General features: G+C 45.3%; 1 protein-coding gene across 5 annotated transcripts in view; it reads left to right on the plus strand.

Annotated features, from left to right (window-relative positions):
- Positions 1 to 22,130, plus strand: part of C9H8orf48 (chromosome 9 C8orf48 homolog) — a 63,253-nt gene that overhangs the window by 35,744 nt on the left and 5,379 nt on the right. Inside the window, exons 7-8 of one of the 5 annotated variants that reach the window (XM_065689208.1) lie at positions 19,600 to 19,660; positions 20,660 to 21,054. In XM_065689208.1, coding sequence (XP_065545280.1) covers positions 19,600 to 19,616 — 17 coding nt within the window. In that variant the 3' untranslated portion in view covers positions 19,617 to 19,660; positions 20,660 to 21,054. Of the gene's footprint in view, positions 1 to 11,027; positions 11,073 to 19,599; positions 19,806 to 20,659; positions 21,055 to 21,170; positions 21,338 to 22,130 lie in introns of those variants that run through there. The other 4 variants (XR_010614787.1, XM_065689205.1, XM_065689207.1 and 1 more) reach the window with 4 other exon arrangements.

Here is a 22,130-nt window from a genome sequence, read left to right on the forward strand (position 1 = left end):
ACTTCTTAAAGGGAGAGCATTCAATTATGGAAAGAGCAGCTCCGATTCTTTAAAGAGAAGCATGATTGGGTTCTACAGTTGTTTGTGTTTTGACTGGAGAAAGCCTGAAACTAGCTTGGGTGGCTGAAGGAAGTTCTAGACCAAAAATGAAAGAGAAGAACCAGGTAGGATGGGTCTGTCTTCTGGGCAGGGCTTGCCAAGAGACAGCAAACGTGTTGGTCCTTCCTTCTGCTCCCACTTGTCCTCAAGATGCTGCACCATGGGAATGAGCTGGAACCTGCCTTTCCCTGGGCAAAGCCATCCCCAGTAGCGTGCTGGCTGTGAGTGAGGACTCAGTGTGACCTGAAGAACCTGAATCCTGAACATATCCAAGATGAGAATCCAGCTGCTCCCTTCCTGCGGGACACACTTAGAAGGGACCGTCGTTTTGCTTCTATGCTCAGTAAATTCGATACAATGATCAAGGCACAACAAACACGAACCCTTCCTTCTCCTCTTCAGAGCTATCTCAGACACTGGTGTGGCTCTTCCTCTCCTGCCTTCATTCCTCTTCATCTCTTTCTTGTCTTTGCTCCCTCTAGTGTTGCCATTTGGGTGCTGTCTTGCTCTCCTGCTCTAGGCAGGGAGATGATTAAGGTATTCACTTTTATTTCCCTGCATTTCACATAAGGTGGGAATGACATCAGCCTACCTGTCAGAGCCTTCTAAGAGAAAACAACCTTCCTTCTCCTCCTTGCCTCATCCCAGCAGCGCTACCACCAACTTGTCACAGACCTTGAGGCCACCTTAAATAAACCTGCATCTTTTTGGTGCTCTCCAAGTCTTTATTTCATTCTTAGTTCATGGTTTGGAGATTTGTTTTAAAACCATTAAAACTTCCTTCTAATTCAGGGAATTGGGGTGATACAGGATATGACACTTGGCATTACAGCCACAAGGTTCTGGTGATGCTGCAAGAACATCCATTGCACCTAGATACTGTGCTAGTTCACTGTTGGCTCTCAGGTTTACTCTGGCTACAAAAGCTTCCTCAGCCATGGGATGTGCTGTCTGGCTTATTAGCTGAAAATCAGAAAACCATAAGGGACTGGAGAGCTGTGTGTGTCTGAATCACTGGTGCAGAGAGAATGTTTAATTAGCAATGGGGACTCTTTGCACCACATAACAAGAGTCCTGCCAGAGTTTTTGCTGAAACTTAACTGTTTATTGTGCTCCAAACCAGTGTGTTACCTCCATAGACTGTTTGCATGAGAGTATCAGCGTAATTGTATGTGGGTATTTCAAAGATGAGAAAATACTCTGAAGCCTCCCTTTTAAACTAGGAATCCAGGTCTAAACTGTAGGCACCCATCTGTCGTGTTTGGGCATTACTTGCTGGTGTTTAACAAATCAGTTTGGAAGGTTTCAAAGAGCCCTCTTCAAAACCACACAGTTTCCCGTCGCCCCTGAACTTCTCCCATCACCACTGGCACTTCTCATGTTAGGAAAGATGACTACAGCTAAATAAGAGCTTCCTGCTTTAGTTTGAGGAATCACAGCATCACAGACTGGCTTGGGTTGGAAGTGACCTTAAAGCTCATCCGGTCCCAACCCCTTGACAGCTGAACATGGAGCCCATGGTGAGTGTGTTCACTCTGTAACTGCCACCCTCCTCCACTCACACTTCCAGCAAGCAGCTTCCTGAAATGTGGAGCAGGGAGGTTTGTGTTGTTGTTACCCTGCATTAGGCTGCAGCACAGCTTGTCGCTTTGTCTTACATGTGATGATGGCTGGAATCGGACCCAACCTAGTGGAAAATTAGGTGGTTATCATGGGATTTAACTCATCAGGTTTTCTTGCAGTGTGTCTTTGTGCCATCAGTCAGCTGCAGAGCTGAGTGCTGAGTGCCTGTTGCATCACAGGGGAATAGAACAAGCAATATAATACCCCATCTAGACCAAAATGTTTATGCTCCAGGAATACTTGGACCTGTTGCTTCCAGCTCAATGGAGTAATGTTTCTTGGTGGTGGTAGACACTTCCTCACACACATTAAACAAGTAGAAAACCAACGCTTTCTTGAGAAGCCCAAAATATTACTGGATAGCATATGGTACCCAAGATACGAGTAAACTTGCAACATCCACTTCTGTCTGTCTTCCTGTGGTATGCTGAAGGTGTTGCTTGGGGATTTTTAGTGTAGAAATGGAGTTGCTGCATGGCAAGGCAAGTGTTTTATATCCTGTCATCTGTGAAGAAGAAAGCTTAACTCCTTAGAGACTGTATTGCATGAGCATCCTGTGAGTAAGAGGATGGGATATGGTGATCCATAGAGAGTCTTGATTCCTAACCACCCATGGCAGATAATGCAGCTCCCTCCTGGTGACCCTCGGGCTTGGGGGTGTCTGCACAGTGCTACAGGCTCAAAGGTGCTAGAAACCTTTTCCTGTCAGAGCATACTAGAACAGCAGGACTGGTCCACAGCCCTTTCCATGTCCCTGCCTGGAGAGCTGAGGAAGGAGAGCAGCTGGGAACAAGCTGCTGAGCATGTCTTCAGTGTTAGCGAATGTGTGATGAGCTTTAAGGTCCCTTCCAACCCAAACCAGTCTGGGATTCTATATCTGAGATCATTAGTGGCATTCAGGTTCTGAAGCATGTGTAATTTGTGTGACATTTGTCTCTTCAATGAAACTCTTTTACCCATAGAGTGTGGATGTGTGATATTTTGGGAGCCTGTTCTAGGAAAGCAGACACTCCAGGTTGCACTGAGGACAGTGTCTATTCAGGCCTGATGGTGCAGCATGTGAAGGCTTGGGCTTGAAGTGAAACAACCAGGGCTTTGCCAATAATAGCTGGTGAGCTCTCTGCTTCCCAAGAGCTGGCTTACGAAGAGAAGCACATGGTGAAATGGCACCTGCTGAAGCCTGAAGCATGGAATGACAGTCATAATCCAGGCATGTCACCTTCTCTGATCAGCAGTAATACATATTTTGCTCTCATTGCTGCACCCTTGAAGAACTCAGCTACATACAGGGTGCTGTAAGGGTTCAGAGGGGCCATTTTCAACAGCGTTAATGCCACCAGCAAATTGACATTATTGAGATACGATTGCAGAATCCTGGCAGCAGGAATGAAAGGCAGCAGAAGAGCTGCTCCTTTTGTTCCACCCAAATGATACCAATCACTGGCCACGGTAATGATACCTTCATTAAAATGTGCCAGTCAAAAATCACTGTCTTTCTTTCAGCATATGCATTCCTAGATCTCTTTTCTCAGTGTGACCATAGGGGGTTGTGGTTGCATAAAGTTAGAATTAATGTTTTTAACAAGTATCAAGGCAGGGATATTGGGAATATGAGCTACAGAGCTTCTGGCTGGCTAATAAGACCCATCCGTTATAAACCATGTACAGTGTAGCATGAGTGCTAAACAACACAAGCTTGACCACTTGCATAAAGAAGATCTTAATGGGATCAGACCTGCTCCAACAACTGGCTGAGGGCACTGCAGCTTGGGCACAGCACAAGCTGCATCAGGACATGCTCATCCATCTCAGAAGAGGATGGTGTGGGGCAAGGAGTTGAAGTTAGTGTTGTGATGCATCTCAATTTGGGCTTGTAGTTGGTATTCACTGTCTTTGCAATGCTGCCTGTGAGGAAAGGTGTATCCTGACTCCCTTATTGCACCTAAAGGATGCTAGGAGCACATGGAAAGAATAAGCCTGAAGCAGTATTAACTGGAACTCTTAACTGGAAGCTGTGAGTGAGTCAGCACGATGGCAACCTGTGGATCCATCAGCTACTCAGTCCCATCTAGTAACAATGATGCTTACTGTGTCTCTTTGCTCACTGATTCCTTGAACAGTATTGTCATTGCTCACGGAGGTGAGTGTTGTGGAATGTTTAGGATCATATCCATAATAAGCAGGTTTCTGATGCACAGCTTGCACTCTTGAAAACCTCTAGGAGATTGCAGGAACGTGTAGAAACAGCACCTAAACGAACATCTACATTTCCCACTTGCTTCTGGTGAATGGAAATAACATAGAAAAAAGAGGATGGGAAGCTGTGTGAGGTTACTTGTATTCAAGTTCCAAGAATGGAATCTGCAGAGCTTGTTTTCCATCCCTAGGATAGCTTAGTATAATATTCCCATTGCTGTAAAGAGTTCTGTTGTTGCTGATGCCAGTTAATCCTGGAGTCTCTGCTTGCTGTAGTTGATGGGAATTCTGCATGTGGATAGTTCACAGGACAGAGACTTCTGCTCTCCAGGGCCTTGAAGTCTGATCCCATATGAAAAGCATTTTTCTTTAGTCAGCTACTAGTAGGTTATTGCTCAGTGGGAAGAGGCAGAAGTTTAAGGTTGTGAAAGGTGTTCCAAAGGTCCTAAGGAAAGTAACTAATTGCAGTGAGTCTCATTGCAAACTGGCCATTAGCAGGATTACTGCTTTAAATCCACAGAGCAAATAAGGGCAACTGACAGCACCAGCTTCAGAGGAAGGAGAATCACTCCCTGAGCTGCTTTAGATGTTAGCAGCAGCAAGACACAAACACTGCAGACACATTGAGAGGTTAGTTAAAAGCCTTTCGGTTCATCTTCAAGCACTTTGTTGTAGGGTAAACCAGCATGGTATCAGAACGGGCCCTTTATACTGAGCTTGTTTACTCCAGCAGCACAAACTAGGAGCGCAGCTTGGCAGTATGAGATGTGCAGAACATTGTCGTGTTTGATCTGTTCACTTTTATCTGAGACACTAACATGGTATTCTCTGATTCTTCCCGCCTCTGCAAAGCCATTTTGCAGTTGCTGTTTTAAAGAGGGTTTCTGGTGGTGCAGAGAAGCCCCGCTGCTGCACTGATGGCTGCAGATCTCCAGTTGTCCTATAGAACCAGACCTTCTCCTCTCCATCAACAGAGAAGGGCAGAAAGCCCACTGAGGAAGGCAGATATGTGCAACCTGAAAAGATCTCCTGCATCTTTCCTTTGTTGTGTAGTCTGAAGCACATTTGTTCTCTTTAATGTAGGTATCGCTGAGGTCTGTAAGAGGTAGTTTGAATTCAGCTTGATGGCAGTAAAACTTAGCAGGGACTGGGCACTTCCAGGAGATAGGAGCCCTGGTGGGCCAGGTAGGAAAGGGTGCTCTGGTGTCTTTAGGGCAGGAGAGGCAAGAGGTTGAATGGAACTTGGAGCAACCTGCTCTAGTGGAGTGTGTCCCTGCCCATGGCAGGAGGTTGGAACTGGAGGAGCTTCCAACCCAAACCAGTCCATGCTGTGATGCTGTGAACAGGTGCCTTCCTCTGCAGCTGCAGGAGCAGTAGAGGAAGAGTGCTCAACCTGATGAGAGATCCTACCAGCAATGGTGCTAGTGGTGGCACACCCCAGCCTCCCAGTGGGAGAGCTGCTGATTATATTTCTTTGGTGGCATGAGGACCATTCACCACATCCTCTCAGCCTTATAAACAGCAGCTAAAGAAAGAACGTGAAACGGTAGGAGATGCTGAAGGGTTAAATTTGATTGTCGATCACTGTTCCTGACACCTTCCACACTCAGAAGCACCCTGTAGCATCAGACTGTTAACTGCTGCTCCTTAACATTATCTGCTTTCCTCTTCCTCTTAACTTTGCTGTTTCCTGCTTTGTGGGAAAGGCTCCAGTATCAGCACCGATATCCTGCCTGTTCACAGCTGGTTGCCAAGAGGAGGCACCTGCACTGTGGGCTCTGCACTGCTCAGATAATACTAATTACAGCTCCGAGGGAAGCAGCCACCTGCCCCCCTTTGGCTCGGTGCTCTTTGTGTTCTGAATGGCACAGAACACAATTCCTTCTCCACAGACACGCAGTTTACCCTGCTGAGAGTAATTCATCACCACTTCCCAGGTTTCCAGATACTCCGTTAGTGTTCCTGAGACTGGGGACTTTACCCTTGCAGCACAGGGTGAGCATCAGGGCTTGTGACTGCTGTCTGCTGCTTTGTTCCTAACTTGACTTGCCTGCATTTACAGGGGCTGAATGTATTGATGTGTGTATAAAAAGTGGTTTGAGATCATTAGATGAAAGGTGGCCAAATACCTATTCAATTCAGACACTTATCGGTTTCCCCCTGTGCTTTTGAAGACTCTCATTAGCTTTATCCAGAGCCAGGAAGCTAAATATTTTCCCAAGTCATTCTCCTGTCCTCATGTTAACAACCCTTTCCTGCTGCAGCCAGAACTTCCACAGTGCTGACCACAGGGCAAGGGGATGGGAGGGGGAAGATGGAGATTGAAGGGATTTAGCACACTGAACAAAGAGAATGAACACAGGTCTGTAAAAGGACTGGGTTCATTAGGATTGCCCAAACACCCCTTCCCTTTATCCACTCCCTCACTTCAGCTTTCTCCATGTATTTTCTCATTTCTGTACAACTGCAATTCTCTCCCCTTCATACCTCACAGCCATTCTGTATATACTCTCCAAGGGCAGGTTCTTTTCATCTCATTTGGGAAGGGTTTAATATCTCTCTAGCAGGATACATTTACTAATCTACCTGATGTGTTTGTGGGATTGTATGTGTCTTCACTATCTGGAACCAGGCGCCTTTCCCCTTCCCCAGCAAGGACACTGAGCCACCCAGGGGCTTATTCCTGTGAGTGCGAAGCAAGTGAGTGCTTAAGCCAGGTTATTTTGCTCTCAGGTGCAAGATCAAAAGTTGTTTTCCTTTCTCATCCCTGTGTAGTCAGATTGCTCCTTAGGCAGAAGGAAAATACCGAGTGACTCACTGATGTGCAAGACACAGGCAGAGACTTCCAAATCACAGTGAGGGGTTTGAGGGGAAGCTGTGTGCTTTGGAACTGTATTAATATCTAGAAATCTGTTGCCTGCTCAGTTTTCCCACATGCTGCTGAGAATCAGAAGCTGTTAATGTCTCCAGGCCACAGCATCCTTTAGGAACTTAGTCGCTGGTCTCTATTGAGCCCCCAGAGGAGGAGTGGATTCATCACAACTCTTCTCTTTACATCCAAGAAAGGGCCGTAATCCTAAAGCAATGTGTCTCCCTGCTCCTTTTGCAATTCCCTTTCAGGACTGACTCACATCCTCATGGGACTGCCTTTGGGATCTCATTTCCAGGTCCTTGCTTCCTCATCTGCTAAGGAAGTTGCTTTGGTTATGACCAAATTTCTTCAAACACCAGGTAAAGCAGAGCTCTCCTGGCTCCCTTGATCTCTTCAAGGGGCATTTGCTCTGGAGTCACCTTTCTTCCTTCATTTGCTTCCCTACCCTATACCTGATATTTTCTCTCTTTCATTTTATCCCCTTACCCTTCCGTGGTCTCAGTGTTGGATTTGGTTGACAGATTTCTGCTAAAGATGTTTTCCGCTAGAAACTGTTCACCAGAACCCCTCACAGGAACATCCACTGACACAAGACTTTCAACGAACACTCAGACACTCAAGGCCTCCTTGTGCTGTGGGTGTGAGTCTTTCGCTCTGGCACTGGTAGACTGTTTCTTCCCTTGTTTGTGTCAGGGTGCAGTGGTAAAGCTGGGAAGAAACGCTTCACCTAGGAAAGGCAGGCAGCTCGGCGAGGCTGCCTCCAGCTCACCCTTCCTGCATGTGTTTATTTCATGAGGAATTTCAAAGCTTCAGTTTTCTGTTCCAGTTTAGGACTGAAGAAAGTTCGTGGGGTGAAAACCTGTGAGTTCCATCAGTTCTTGGTCCTACACCGAAGTTATATCGCATTGAAGTGCACAAAAAGAGAAATGTAGGAAAGAACAGCTAAAGCTCCTCATGATCTTTCACTGTTGTATCCCTGTCCTCCCATACACTCGTATCCATCATCTTCCCTAGCTATACTCTAATTATAGCTTCCTTGAGGCAGAGACCTGCCAGTGTTTCTGACAGTGAAGTGCCAAGCACATCTATGGAGCATTACAAGTAATCACAGAGAATGCATATCTTGTGAAATGTTGGAGCTTTTCCTGTTGAAAACCACAATAAATTCTCTCTGCCATATGAGGTTACGTTTCAGTGCGTGCCACCCTTTCTTCAGATTAACGTCCTTTTCCTCTGGCATTCCTGCTTCTTGCAAAGGAGAAGCAAGGGCCCTTCTCCCCTCTTCTCCCACATTTAAGGGTTCTGTTTCAACCCCTGGCAGCTTCAATGCCAGCCCCAGTCCTGACAAACAATTTGCATGTCTAAGGTGGGTAAGAATAAGGGACAATCATCTCAAAATCTTCAGCTGTCCATGGAGTCTCTGTGTTCACTGAATTTTAACTCTTTTTACCTAAAATGACACAACATAGAGTATGAGAGGCACTGTGTTTAGGGCGACATACTTCTGCCTGTCCTCCCTGGAACCTGGGAAAGCAAACAGGGATGTAGTCCTCGGGAGACACGGGGCTCTCATCACCGGATGTGTCATTATAAACGTGCTGAGGGCTCTCTCTGGAGCTGGCCTGCAGCACAGGGCCCAGCACCCCAACTGCCAGGTGAGCCACTGAGTAACTGACTGAGTTTACAATGGGAGATGGAAAAACAACAGTTCTTTGTGCCTTAATATAGAAGCAGAGGAGACGAACAGCAAGATTCAGTGTCCGAAGGAGCTGGCAAAGTCTTTCTGAAGTGTCTGTGTGAAATGATGACTTGTGTTTGCAGAGGTCCCCAGTGCTTTTGCCTGCTTCTGCTCCCCAGGTCGCTGGTTCTGCCTTTCCTCTGTCGGCCAAAGTGCCCGCAGAAATGTGCACTCCCATCTGCCAGTGAGTGCCATTGGCTGTTTGCAGCAGTGTCCAGGGTGGTCTGTGCCTGTTGTGTTACCAAATACCCATCAGCAGGCTCAACAGCTGAGATTTAAACTGCTTCGTGTCACTGCTCACTTCAATCTGAGTGCAGGTGTTGCTATTTACCACGATGAGGTTTACCTTTTCCCCTGCTCCAGTCCCATCTCATGCCTCGTATAAAGATGACACTGAAATGACAATTCTTAAGGAAACAAAGGGAAGGAAAGCCTGAATGATCTCAAATGAAGTGAGGAGCCCGCCAGTGACAATAGCTTCTTTCAATACCAGAACTTCCACATCTCTCTCTCTCTCTCTGTGTGTGTGTGTGTGTGTGTGTGTGTGAGTAAGAAAGGAAAGATCTTGAGGTTTGAAGTCTCGGATCCCTTGCAACAAGATAATGATTTCAGGCTGAAAGCAGCATTTGACTCATCTTTTAATAGAATTCTTGGTCAGAAAAGATCTATTCAGAGAGGAGATCAGATTTACTAATCTGTTACTGGCTGGTTACAGCCAGTAACAGCCTGACCCTGTCTTACATTAGACCTAAGGTAATTCGTGACACAGTTCTTTGTCAGGAAACAGAATGTTTCTTTCTGGTTACAAATCTAAATAGAGTTGCTCCAAATTTTCTTCATCAAAAGGGAATGAGCATTATTGGCTTTTTCCAAGTGATTCTGAAGTTTGCTTTGCTTGAATTGCCTTTCCTCATCTGTCAGGAGTCCTTCTTGAAATGAGATGGCTTATTCCTCTCTCCACAGTAGGATTTGGGAATAAGTAGTTTTTCTTTAAGATCCTTAAGGATTCAGTAATTTTGTGTAATATCATTTGTTACAAAGCTAAATGATACCCAAACATGCGGAAGGAGCTTTAAGCAGATAGTGATACCCTTCATGTCATCACAAATGACGTGGATATTTCCAAACCTGTAAAATTGGACTCTCCAGCTTGAAGGGATTCAGGATAGTGATTTTAGGAATATCAAAGTCAGAAAAAAATCCATATGGAAATCAATTTTTATTGCTTGCCTTTATAAAAGTAATTTCTTAGTTCCATGATGTATTACCACTGAGTCCTTGCCTCACTAACTGTTAGGGTACTTGGCTCTTAGCTGCCCGTAAATCCAGCCTCTGAACTATTCTTGCTGCTGATCTGCAGCATGGAGTAATTCTCAGGATCCAGAGAGGCTGGTCTGGATTCAGAGACATGCAGCAATCATTTTACTCCTCTCTGTGATACCCAGTATCCATAAGTCAGAAAAATTCCATGTCCCAGGCATTGAATGGAGAGATAAAGAGACATAGCTCTAAGTCAGGCAGCAAAACCAAAGGATGTGGTGAAGGACAATGATGATCACATAGGAGACGCCCAGCATCCCAGCAGAACAGCCTGCTCCTGAGGGTAACACATGGTTGGGGCTTAGATGATACTTGTCTTAATAATGAGGTTATTAAAACTGGTTTTGACTATGAAGCCTTTGTCACTGCTCTGTTGCTGGAGACAGGCTGCTTGAGGCAAGCATCTGGGCAAGACATGGGAGGTGAGCTGTGAGCTCATCTGGTGAATCACTTCCTATAACTCTTCCTTCTGGTCCTTCACTTTCCCTAAGATGAAGAAGATGTTTTCCAGGTAGAAACACTTCGTAAGAAAAGTGTGTTGATCCATGGGATCCAAGTCTATGAAAGATTAATGTAATGCCGTGAGCTCCTGAAAGTGACCAAAGGAGGGAGAAAAAGCTTGGACAAAGCATCTCTAACAACCTGCTTTGTCATCTGTCTTAACAATGTTTTAACCTTAGTCTCCCTGGAAGCCTTTGGTCTACATTGCCAGAATTGTCATATGAGGTTAATGGAGTTGTTGAATAACGTTATCAGAGTTGTGCTTTTTATGATTTATGTCATGACAATGCTCAGAATGCTGTGGTCTGCCAAAAGGCAGGAGAAATCCACTGATGATCTGCCCCAACTGATGGAAACATGAGCGAGATTATCAATGTTAATAAATGGTGATTTGTAAATGGTGATGCCATTTTGAACAAGAGAAAAGAGAAGCAATGGAGCAGGTTGCCGCATGTAGCTGTGGTGGATGGAGGTATCCAGGTGCACGAGCATTAAGGTCTTACTCTAAGAGGTAGTACTCAAGGTGTGTCTTCAGTTTGTAAATGGTAGCTTGAGTTTGTATGGCTCCTGCGTACCTCCAGGATTTGAGGTGACAGCTGGGAAGGGAATTTGATGCCAAAATTACATTTTGGTTTCTTTTCCTCCTTTTCTAATCTTCTTCCTCACTTCATTACTCAGAATCGAGCCTTTGCCTGTGCTAGAATTAAACCACATGCTGTCACCTTTAATCTGCTTGATGTTGAGTGAATTGAGATGAAGCTCCCAAGCACAAACCAGGTTACTGCGCCAGAGGAAACAGATCTACTTAGCACAGTAAAGGCAGGAAACCTCTTGATGTGTATCTGCCGTCCGAGGTGAGCCCTCCAATGGAATATGTCTCCTACTCTTCAGGAATGAGCTTGAAGACGTATTGCTGGCTGGGGACTGCTAGGAATAAGTTCTGTATCAGTAGAGATTAACAACTTACACATCGGTATTCCCCACTCACCACAGTGAGCTGTGCAATTCCAAAGATCATAGATCAGAATATGAGATTGATTAAAATTAAATCTTATATTTCTACACAAGAAGTTGATTGTGTATGAACAACAGTGCAGCCAGCAAGGTCTCCATTTCCCACGTGGTTTCCATATCTTAAACAGCATCTCATCATCATCTTTTTCCATTAAGCCCTCAATAATTAGCTCCCACCTCACTGGGACTATCTGCTCTGCTTGTCTTCAAACGAGCCAGCAATAAACAAGCCCTTCCTGCTGATCACAGCATGGCTCTGTGCTAATATGCTACTAAAACCATCCAGGCAGGATAAAGGCTAGTAAAAGGCTTTGACAGAGTTGTAGGATCTGTGTGGGGTTGGTTTGCAGGCTTACTCTGGCCCTTCTTGTGGTGTGTTTGCCTAAAGCCTCAAGCCAAGGTGTGTTCCTAAGCAAAGGAATGTGTAAGTGGGAGAGAGAGGTAATTCTGTGCCTGTGTGTGTGTGTGAGGAAAGAGCAGATCTTCCCTGTTGAATGTAATGCGGTTTCAAAGGCGGTCGAAGCTGGAAGATGCAAGTTAAGACCCTGAGCTACAAAAATAGTTGTAGAAGCAAATGCGTAATGTGACATTACACAAAGGGATTAGTGGGAGTGAGAGCAGTGTTAAACTTTGCTCTGTAATAGGCACTGTGGGAGACAGTGACACTCAAAAGAACCAGCCTCACACGTAATCACTGCATCTCCACCTAAATGATGGACCCCATGCTCGTAGCTGAACAGAACAGCTCACCTCACCTCTGAGCAGAGGGAAATTATACTCATTGGGGTGGAAGTCAGAGCACAGAATGGGGACGGGTAGCTTTGAAAACTGCTCCTGAAGCTTGAGGACAGTCAGAAAAGCTGCTGTGACCTACTGATAACATCAGCTTAGAGGAACTGCCAGCAATTCCGTTCCTTATGTAAAGAGGAAAACATGGGTATGTGGGCAGTGATCCCCAGAGGTAAGAAAGGAAGAACTCTGAGGCTGTGGAGAGGCAGCCAAGTGGGAAATGGTCTGTGAGCCCCCAAGGCAGGGCATGGCAGTGTGATCCTCAGCTGCCTCCTCAGACAGGAGTGTGTCTCACCCTCCTGGCAACACTTGCAGGGAAGTTAACACTCCACAGTTCCATGGACAGATGGGACTTCGTGATGTAAGTGTGTGGTGGCCATGGGTCTCATCTGAGCTGAAGGAGGAGCTGTGTTAAAGACCAGAGGCGTAGAAGCTCCAACTCGGTAGGTCAGTTCAGAGGGTCTGGTTAACTCCATATTGCATCAGTTTACAAAGGACAGGGAAGCAGGAACATCATCATATTCCTCCCAAACTCTTAGCTCTCCTTTTGAGCAGAAAGCAGAGGTTTGACTCCTCTGCATCACCCCTCTTGCTTCTTTCTTGTCCAGTAAGGATCTCATCTGTGGCTTGTTTGGGGAGCAGAAGGTACAGACAGAACCTGTGTCCCCCAGAGCAGCTATATCTGTATGAACACAGCAGGCTTCAGCAAGTTAAATCTGTTTCTAATTCTGTATTTGAAAATGAGCTTAAATGCCAGTGGTGATGTAATGTTCATTTACATTTAGATTCTGTTTCTATTTATTTTTACTCCTATTAACTGCATCTCAATTCTAACAGGGTTTTTTTTTTATCCATCCAGGCTCTCTTAATATGAAGAGCTCATTTTTTACTTAAAGCCTGCCAAATTTAATGCCTTATTGATTCAATAAACGAAGAAGAATGACAGGTAGAAGGGGAAATAGACGTCTCCTCCCCAAGGGAAGGCTTATAAATTTGATATGAACTGTTTCTCTAGGAAATGTTTCCTCTGATTGCCACTGAAGTGGCTCTGGAAGGAAGTTAGAGGGTATCATTCACTTCGTGTTTGTCCTGGATACGCATAGCTGGAGAGATGCTTTGGTTTTAAGATACCTCCTGTGCCATATTCCATAAACATGAACTGCCTATATGTGAGAGATGGCTTAAAAATAACTGCCTGTCTCTGCTCTGCTGCAGCCTGTCTCCCTGCAGAGCTTTGCTCTCGGTGCTGCTGTGTTGCTCTCATGCTCCCGAAGGCTAGCCTGGAGGTGAGTCCTGCCAAAGAACACTGCCCTTAGTTGTGCCCTCGTTTGCAAATAGACACACTTCAAATGCAGGACTTCTCATCCCTTTCATATCCCCGGAGCATGAGGCAAAGACATGACACGGATCTGCAGATGGCATTGGGAAATCCAGACACTTCTGAGCGTTGGGGTCCTTTATTCTCCCAATAGATTCTCCCAGACAGATCAAGGAGCTTTATCTTTAGAAGATACAGAAGGAATAACAGCTAGGGTCATCGGCAAGATTTCTCCCTGTACTTACTCCCATAAATACCCATGGGAGTGACCGAGTTCCCTGAGGGGATGCTGTTGGTAATTGCGGGAATAATTACTTTCCTATTAGGATACACACGACATTCTCGTCTCGCTCCAAACTATTGTTTCAGGCTCTCCGCAGACAGACACAAACACTGGAGTCGCCTACTCACACTTTTCTTCAAACAGAGAGGTTTACAGAAGTCCTCTTCTTTTCCTTAATTTAAGATCCTGAGATAATTACATGACTTCAGGAGGCAAGAGACTCATTGTGCTGTGACTCAATGCAGGCAGCATGCGAGCGAGAGGCTATTGTGCACAGAAAGTTACATTAAACTCGTATTACAAAGGCTGCAAAGTGGAGATCACCTCCACCAGAAAACAGCGGAATGGAGGCTGAGTTTGTGGGTTTAATTAGCCCCTTTGCCCACTTACAGTGTGCTACACTCCTTAGTTACATGATCACATCTTCTTCCAGAGGGCTGCTGTCTGCACCTTAGAGAGTGATGCGAGCTTCCTGCACTTAATTTACTTTCTTAACAGAGCACCCAAACCAAATGTGCCAATTGTTTTCCTATGATGGTGCAGGGAATAGCAGACTGCATAACACATACGGTGCAACCCATCCTACAGATTTCCACATGTCCAGCAGCAGAGGTATGACCTTATCTTATTTACTAGCAGGTTGCATCATGGAGGTGAGCTCACAGACACTGGTCTCCTCAGTCACCCCTCTGCTCATCATAAGGGAATGTGCTGTGCAGTTACTTCTCTGCTGGGCATCTCTCCGATGCAACGAGCTCTCTTTACAAATGGTGTAAGCTGCAGTAGCTCCAACAAACTTTGGAAATCTATATACTGGGATGAAATCTGGTCCTTTAAATAGATTCAGGCAGATTCACAGGCAGGAATGCATCAAATCCTCAAAGATTTGTTGTTGTTGTTATAGCTTTTATTTCCTCACAGTTATTTGCTTGCAGCTTCAGTATTTCTCAAGTTAGCTGCCTCTTCATTTTCCACTTTCCTCCCTTGCTCCCCTCCCCATCAGGACTAACAAGAGCAAGAGGCTTTTAAAAATACCCTCTGTAAAATCCTCCTTGTCAGACATCACTCCATATCCACTCACTGTACATGCTGCTCTGATGCGTACGTGAACAGGACAGTCCCAGACATGACCTACACAGTATGAGAGGTGAGTGGGAGCTTTGTTCGCTACGTGCTGCTCTGAAACTGGTCACATCCTTCCTTTGCCATTAAGTAGGTCCACTAAGTCCTTCAGCATAGCAGCAGTTCTGTGGTGCTTCTTGTGTCATAGGTACTAGTCCTGAGTCAAACTGGAAACCAGCCACTGCTCAGGACAGCAATGGCATCGTGATCTCAGCCTTCCTTGGTGGTGGTGTCAGTACTCGGTTGAAGAGTCGGAATAGAAGTCAAAGCAACTTTGCTTCCAAGGATTGTCATCTTTTCCTCTACTTCAACACCAGGTTGAGAAAACCAACCATCCTTAGATCCTGACAGACAGTCTGTCAGAAGCAGCTTTGCCTTTCATTTGACAACCATCTCTGCAGACAAAAAAGAAATGGATTGTCTCTGCTGTGCAAAGAGCCAAACACAAAGAGAACAACATGTGTATGTGCAAGGGAAGGCTATGTGTCGACAAACAAAGCCAGGAGGGCGTTTGATTCATGGACAAGTCACTGGGACTCATTCTCTTCCCTGCTCTACACCCCGTGGATAGAAGTGGGCCCTTTGCTTTAGCCTAATAATGAGTCCAGAATGCAGTATAACGAGTGCTACCACTGTCACACAACGAACCTTAAAGTTAGCTTTTAACAGAAAGGGACAGACTCCAGCCTTTTTGTCTGCAGCTTTGATTAAACTCCTGCTGAAGTTTCTCTTTGTTGATGCATTCCCGTTCAGGCAAAGGTGAAGAGAAGTGATGAAAACCAGCCGATGTCTGAGAGCGTGTAGGCTCCCATCTCTATCCCTAATAACACCCATGGATCTAAGCCACTTGTTGCCTTTTCCTGCTCAGTGTCTTGGCTGGTTGGGTCATGTGGCTTATGAAATGCCTGGCTTAGTGAGGGCACTGGCTGAGATGATTGACAGCTTTTCCGTGTCGGAAGACCAAACTGGCTCAATCCACAGCAGGGAGCTTTAAAGCCTTTTAAAAAGAGCAGAATCTTCACTGCTCACAGGAGCCCATTAGTGATTTTCTGCTTTTGAATCTAAGTTTAGAATGTACCATTAGGATCCCAGATAACCTTATCAGAGATGTCAGAAGGAGTTGGCACTGTTTGGGTCCCGTCTGACCACAGAAGCAAAAAAGGGGAAGCAAAGAAGATGCAGATAGAGGGGGAAATACTGGCACAGGGAGGGTTCTCCTGGCCTCTAAAGCAGCCTTAACAAGCATTAATAGATAGCAGATAGCAGTTTGTTATTAGCGGAATATCAGTGTTTATCAAGCAGTACATGATAGGTGAAATGCCTGGTTGCAGGGCTGATAATGAGTCCATCCCAGAGGAGTGTTTCAAATTGGCTGCAGATTGTGATGAGCTTTCCCCCCTCTTTCCCCCTCCCGTCCTGATCTGCCACTCTCACTACACCCACAGTTGTTTTCTGTCAGGATTCAAGAGTGAAATGAAGCCATTTCTGATCATTCCCCATGAGGAGTGGCTCCTGGATCTTGTTAGTACCATCACATCTTATCAGGACAGTGACACAGCTGTCTGCAGCCGCTGTCTGCTTGGGGACGTGGCAGCAGGGGGATGTGCCATCCCTGTCCAGTATCCTCAGCTACCCCAAGCCATGACGCAAAAAGGTGTTAAACTTTTCCTATACATACTTCTTGTGGGACTTACGTGGCTTTACTGTAAAAATGTAGGAAGAGGAGAGGTGGCTTTTGACTTTATCTGCAGTTAAAGATTTGGTTTGCTTTCATGAGGGAAGATTATGGCATGATTAGCACAGCGTTGTATCCTGGTACAGAAAGGAAAACTGCACAAAGGTGGGTCTGAAGCCAATCTGTTGAGCAGCCCAAATCCAGCTGTGCTCCCACGGAAGCCTCCTTGGCCAACCTTGCTTTTCAGGATTGTGCCCCTCCTCCTACAAAAGCCAGACCCAGGCCAAAACAACTCCTAGGTATTGTTATTGCACAAGATGGTACAGGCTAGGAAAACAGCGAAGAGTGAAGCCAGGCTGAGAGACTTTACAGGTGTGAGGGATGTAAGCATATATTGATGGCCTGGGTGAGCAGGCTCGGGGTGATGCACTTGGGAAAGGGAAGTATGGCTTTAGCTGTGAAATGTATTACAGGGGACCTCAGGGAAGAGCTGATAAATGGAAGAAATGCCGTCTCTTATCAAAGCATACGGGATGACTGATTTCCACTTGAGCAAGACCATGTACAGGGGTTCCCTTGATGTCCCTCTTCTTGTCACTTTGTCACTGGAAGGAATGTGCTGAGGTGCAAGAAGATGCTCATTCTACTCACGATGCAAGCAGCTGTTAGGTAGGAAATGAGATGCTGAGAGAGGTGCTCTAAAATAGTGTGATTATGATGAACGTTAGATCTCTTTAAGATGACAGCATCCTTCCATAGAGACACCACATCTCTGCCCTGTGAATAGACAGCAGAGTATCAATGCTTCCTTAAAAAAAGAAAGGTTTTGATTGTGAGAGGAGCAAACATGAATCCCCTTCTTTTATTTTACAGAAAGAGGCTGACTAGGAACCTAATTAAGTGGTTGGTTAACTTTATGCATATAAGTAGCTTCATTTAATTCTAAGTCAAGTTACTGCAGCTCCCTATTGAAAGCATCAGCAGAAAGGCGGGCAAGTACATCTCCATAAAAATGCTGTTAATCTTGAGAAGACCTTGAATGGCTCCTGCATTCCCTAATGGAGCCTTTCATGCTCTTTTCTTTTCACTGCCTCATTCCTATGAGGAGCACTTCTGCTTGTGTGCCAGTGAAAGTACAGTAACTCAGGAAGAACCATGCACCTTCCTTGAAATAACAATGTGTAACTCCCATTGAATAGAAATGGAAACAGGATGCATATTATGAACTACAGTAATATTACATGGTGCTTTTCACGATTACATGTTCCTGATGTGACTTTTTGCACAGGAAGACACAAATTTATGTGTATTCATCATGAAGGGAAAAGAAGATTTTCATGTATTTAGGCTTGGTTTCACATCAGAGACAACAGGTAAATCTAGCTGGTATTTTGGGTGTGAGCTTGTATCAGTGCTTGAATCCTAAGTCCCATTGTATCATGCTGCTTGCACTCACACTGGAGCACAGCTTTTGGTAAACCTTGCGGTGCCTGCTTTCTGTCTTTAATACCCTCCAGTTATTGGTTTGATGACAGCACAGAGGTGGGCTTCATGTACAGCACATGAAATGCCATCTACCCATTGCTTTTTCACGCTGTGGTGTGCCATGATGTGGGGTGATTAAGGCTGGAGAAGAGGATCATCTGCTAGCTTTAGGTATGGTTGTACCATTACCTGCATACCTTTCCCTGTTCCTGAATGCTCCATATACCTGTGCTTATTTAATTCCTCGTATTTCTTTGAGTACCCTTCCTGTTTCTGGTGTGACTGCATCTGTAGCTGTTTGTGGACTAGACTGAAGGAATCAGCCAACCTTCTCCTCCCTGTCCCATCCCTGTCCTGGTTTTGTTACAGGCAAATGACAGGAGGTGCAGCTCTGAGCAACTGGAGAGTTCTTTATCCCCAGAGAAAGCCCCTTCCTGCCAGGCTCAGGTTTTGTTCTAGCGGGAGACTTATGGTCACAGACTGAACTCTAGAAGCTGCAGGATCCACGGCTGTCAGGTGTCAATACTTTATCCAGGGGCCAAGTTTAGGATACAAATATTCAGCCATGAGTTTGGCTGGGTTTTTGCTTGCCTTCTCAACAGGCAAGAAGACATGATGTGACAAGCAGACATTGGGTGATGTGGTTTAGTGCGAGCTGTCCCTGCCCATGGCAGGGGGGTTGGAACTGGGTGATCTTAAGGTCTTTTCCAACCCAAACCATTTTATGATTCTAAGGGAACTGTACAGGATGATGGCCAGAGAAAGAGGATCATTGCCACACCATTGCAGGTACTGCATGATTTATGATGAGCTTAGCGAAACAGACTGGGTTGTACCAGTCCATACCAGGCCATTCAGTGTGGACTGAGTAGTATTGATGGTAGACATGATAGCAATCTCTATTCATAGAATCATAGAATAGTTTGGGTTGGAAGGGACCTTCAAAGCTCATCTCATCCAACTCCTTGCAATGAGCAGGGACACCTTCTACTAGACCAGGTTGCCCAGAACCACATCCAGTCTGGCCTTGAATGTCTCTGGGAATGCTGCATCCGCCTCTCTGGGCAACCTGGGCCAGTGCTTTACCACCCTCACTGGAAAACATTTCTTCCTCACATCCAGCTGTACTGGGAGGAACTGGTGTCCCTCAGATAATGCTGCGATCAAGAGAGTGGTCACTTATTTAAAAGCAGAGGTGGTACATCTTGCAAGGGTGTTTGCAGTTCGGGGCCTTGGCTGTATTCCAGGGGGAGTTACTACATTGCACCATTCTAGGACTCAGATCCATTTGGGGTAGTTGATTCTCCTATCGCTCCCTCTTCCAAGCTGTTACATGCACTGTTAAACATCTGGCACGTTCCACCCCAGAGGTGAGACCTTCCTAAATTGTAAGCGCTCTTTATCCCCAGTATTTGCTAGCACAGAAATCTCAGCAACCACAACTGCTCCTCCAACACATCATAATTGTTCTGGGGATATGTGGGGGTAGGGCACTGATATTAATTGCATGTCATTGTTCCTGAATTCAAATGTTCCTATTTACTAACCTCCTCCCTCATTACAGACCTATTACAGTCCTGAGCCACTGGAGAGTTTGAAGCTCATTTATTTGTCAAATATGTTTGGTGAGCTAATTCTTCTGTCACCCTAGTTGGGTCTCTGTATCCACTGGTAACAGCCCAGGAATTGCCATTTTACTCCATCAGTGCATCATCTCACCTGCCTGTGCTGTCAAAGATGATATGAATCAATAAATAACTTGAGACATCATGTGCCTGTGCCAAAAATATCAAGTCTGATGTCACTGTTATGTTAATAAATTAACCAACATTAATGATTTATAATTGTTATAAATAGATGCTCATTAGGAAATGGGGGTTGCTTTGTTTTCTCCTGTGTGTTTTCAGTTAACAGCTGCTCAGCTGCTGAGCAGCCCGACTGTTTCCAAGCTGACAACTGTGTAGGACCCAGAACAATTCATTTTCTTAGAAAAAGGCAAGAAGTTCTTTTCCCTGGAAATGATACGAGATTTTTCAATGCCGATGTGGGGATGAAAGGTCAAAACTCATTAAAACTTCAGCAAAGCAGAAATCGACATGAAAAGATTTATTTGGTGCTTCATTTTTATAGGCCTTGATTTATCCAAGTGCCTAAATGTATGTTTAATTTTCCATATCTTTAATTTCAGCCACTTAGGGTATTATTGAGTCAAAAATTGATGAGATTTCAGGGACTCTCAACTTGGAGTGCCTGCAGAATAAACCTGAAAACCAGCATGCTTCCCAAGCCTGCAGTGAGGCTGTGAACCTCTGCTGCTATCTCCCTCTCTCCACTAAGCAGTAAATGATGGGAAGGACCCATTCTTTGGTGGCCATGTAGAAATTAAACTGTGCTTTAAAATGGTGCATGCAAGAGTCGTTCCAGGCTGCTTATCTGGAGTGCTTGCAGGAGTGGGGGGCTGCAACGTCTGGAAACAGATGTGTTTGTTGTTCAGACCTGGCTAAATCTGATGCTGTCCGTGGTTACTTCTGGATAAAGAGAGGAACCAACCTTTTATGCTATCGTGTTTAATGTTTTCCTATCTGGAACCTCTGCAGGCCCCTTACTGTTTCCTTTCTTTGCAGCTGTGAAATGGAACCAACAACTTGCCTGAAGACTTTTAGATGCTTTCAGATGGTCTCTGTCAATGTCAGCTGAGGTTTTATTCCCATAATCCCACAGCTGTGCCTGGCAGCTTGTAACTCACAGATCTATGTGTGTAGGAAGGAGTGGGTTCCTTCTGTCTTAATCTGCAGCCTCTTACTTTTATGACTGCTTCGTATCATCAGTCTTTATTTCCATCACAAGTTAAAGATGGCTTCCCCCAGTGGTTGTTTCCAGATGAATGGATCTGAGGAAGAGGATTTACAGGGGTTCTGGGTACTCAGGACACAGGAGCACTGGTACTGCTGAAACATGCCTTGTGTATGATGGATGGGGCATATTATCTGAATGCTAATAAATACTGAGCCACAAATTGCCTCCGTTTTTCTTCATTCCTCTGCTGACTGTGGTCATTGAGCAACACTAAATCCAGCCTCAGACATGTTATAGAACTAATTAGTCCTGATTTCTTTCTTTGTTCTCTCTTTTCAGTAGGGCAATATGGATGTGCTGCCTCTGGGTGTATTTATGTTACAGCCTCATTGCCTTGCCTCCACTGAGAGCACATACTACACTTCGGTGTGAGATGGATGGAGTACAAAGCTGGTGTAGATCTCATCTGCACAGGACCTTTGAGCACCCTGTAAATCCATCAGTAGGTGCAGATTTCTTACTAAGCTCTGCAGGACCTTACTATAGGGATGCTGTCCTTTGAATGTACATTTGATCGCATGATATAATGTCCTCTATCAGATAAATACTTGCTACAGCATCATTTAGATTAGACATTAGGCAGAAGTTCTTCCCTGTGAGGGTGCTGAGGCGCTGGCACAGGGTGCCCAGAGAAGCTGTGGCTGCCCCATCCCTGGCAGTGCTCAAGGCCAGGTTGGACACAGGGGCTTGGAGCCATCACTTGGTCTTATGAGATGTGTAAGGGAAAACGTTTCACATTCTTCACAGCTCAAACAACTAAACAGCTCTATATAGTACTAAACAGGTACTGAACTAATCATCTGATAGGGCCTTGGTGCCTGGCAAAGCGATCCCTGCCTCCAGATGCAGGCTTGCATGGCTTGTGCTTGCTGCCTGTATTTCTGTGTTATTACTGCCATCTGTGTTTATTTGCTCAGAGCAAGCCTGGACTCACCTGATGGCATGGATTTCTGCAGGATCAAGCTCAGCTCTGAGCATCTGGCTTTGCTTTTATCTTTGCTTTGTTCATCATTTCCAGAGGAGGCTGATAAAAAGCAATTCAGAGGTGCCCAGTGGGTGCAGCAATACAATATGCCAGTGCTGTCTGCAAGTGGTGATGAGACAACCTCAGCAGTCCTGAGGTTTGATCCTACTCATCCAAATACACAGAGCAGACAATCCTGTTAAATAATTGAAATGGGTTTAAGTTCAGGCCTCTCACATTTAGTGCTTTTCAACTCTCCTGCCACTTATTTCATT

Source organism: Lathamus discolor, chromosome 9 (assembly GCF_037157495.1).
Source record: "Lathamus discolor isolate bLatDis1 chromosome 9, bLatDis1.hap1, whole genome shotgun sequence".
Classification (NCBI taxonomy): Eukaryota; Metazoa; Chordata; class Aves; order Psittaciformes; family Psittacidae; genus Lathamus; species Lathamus discolor.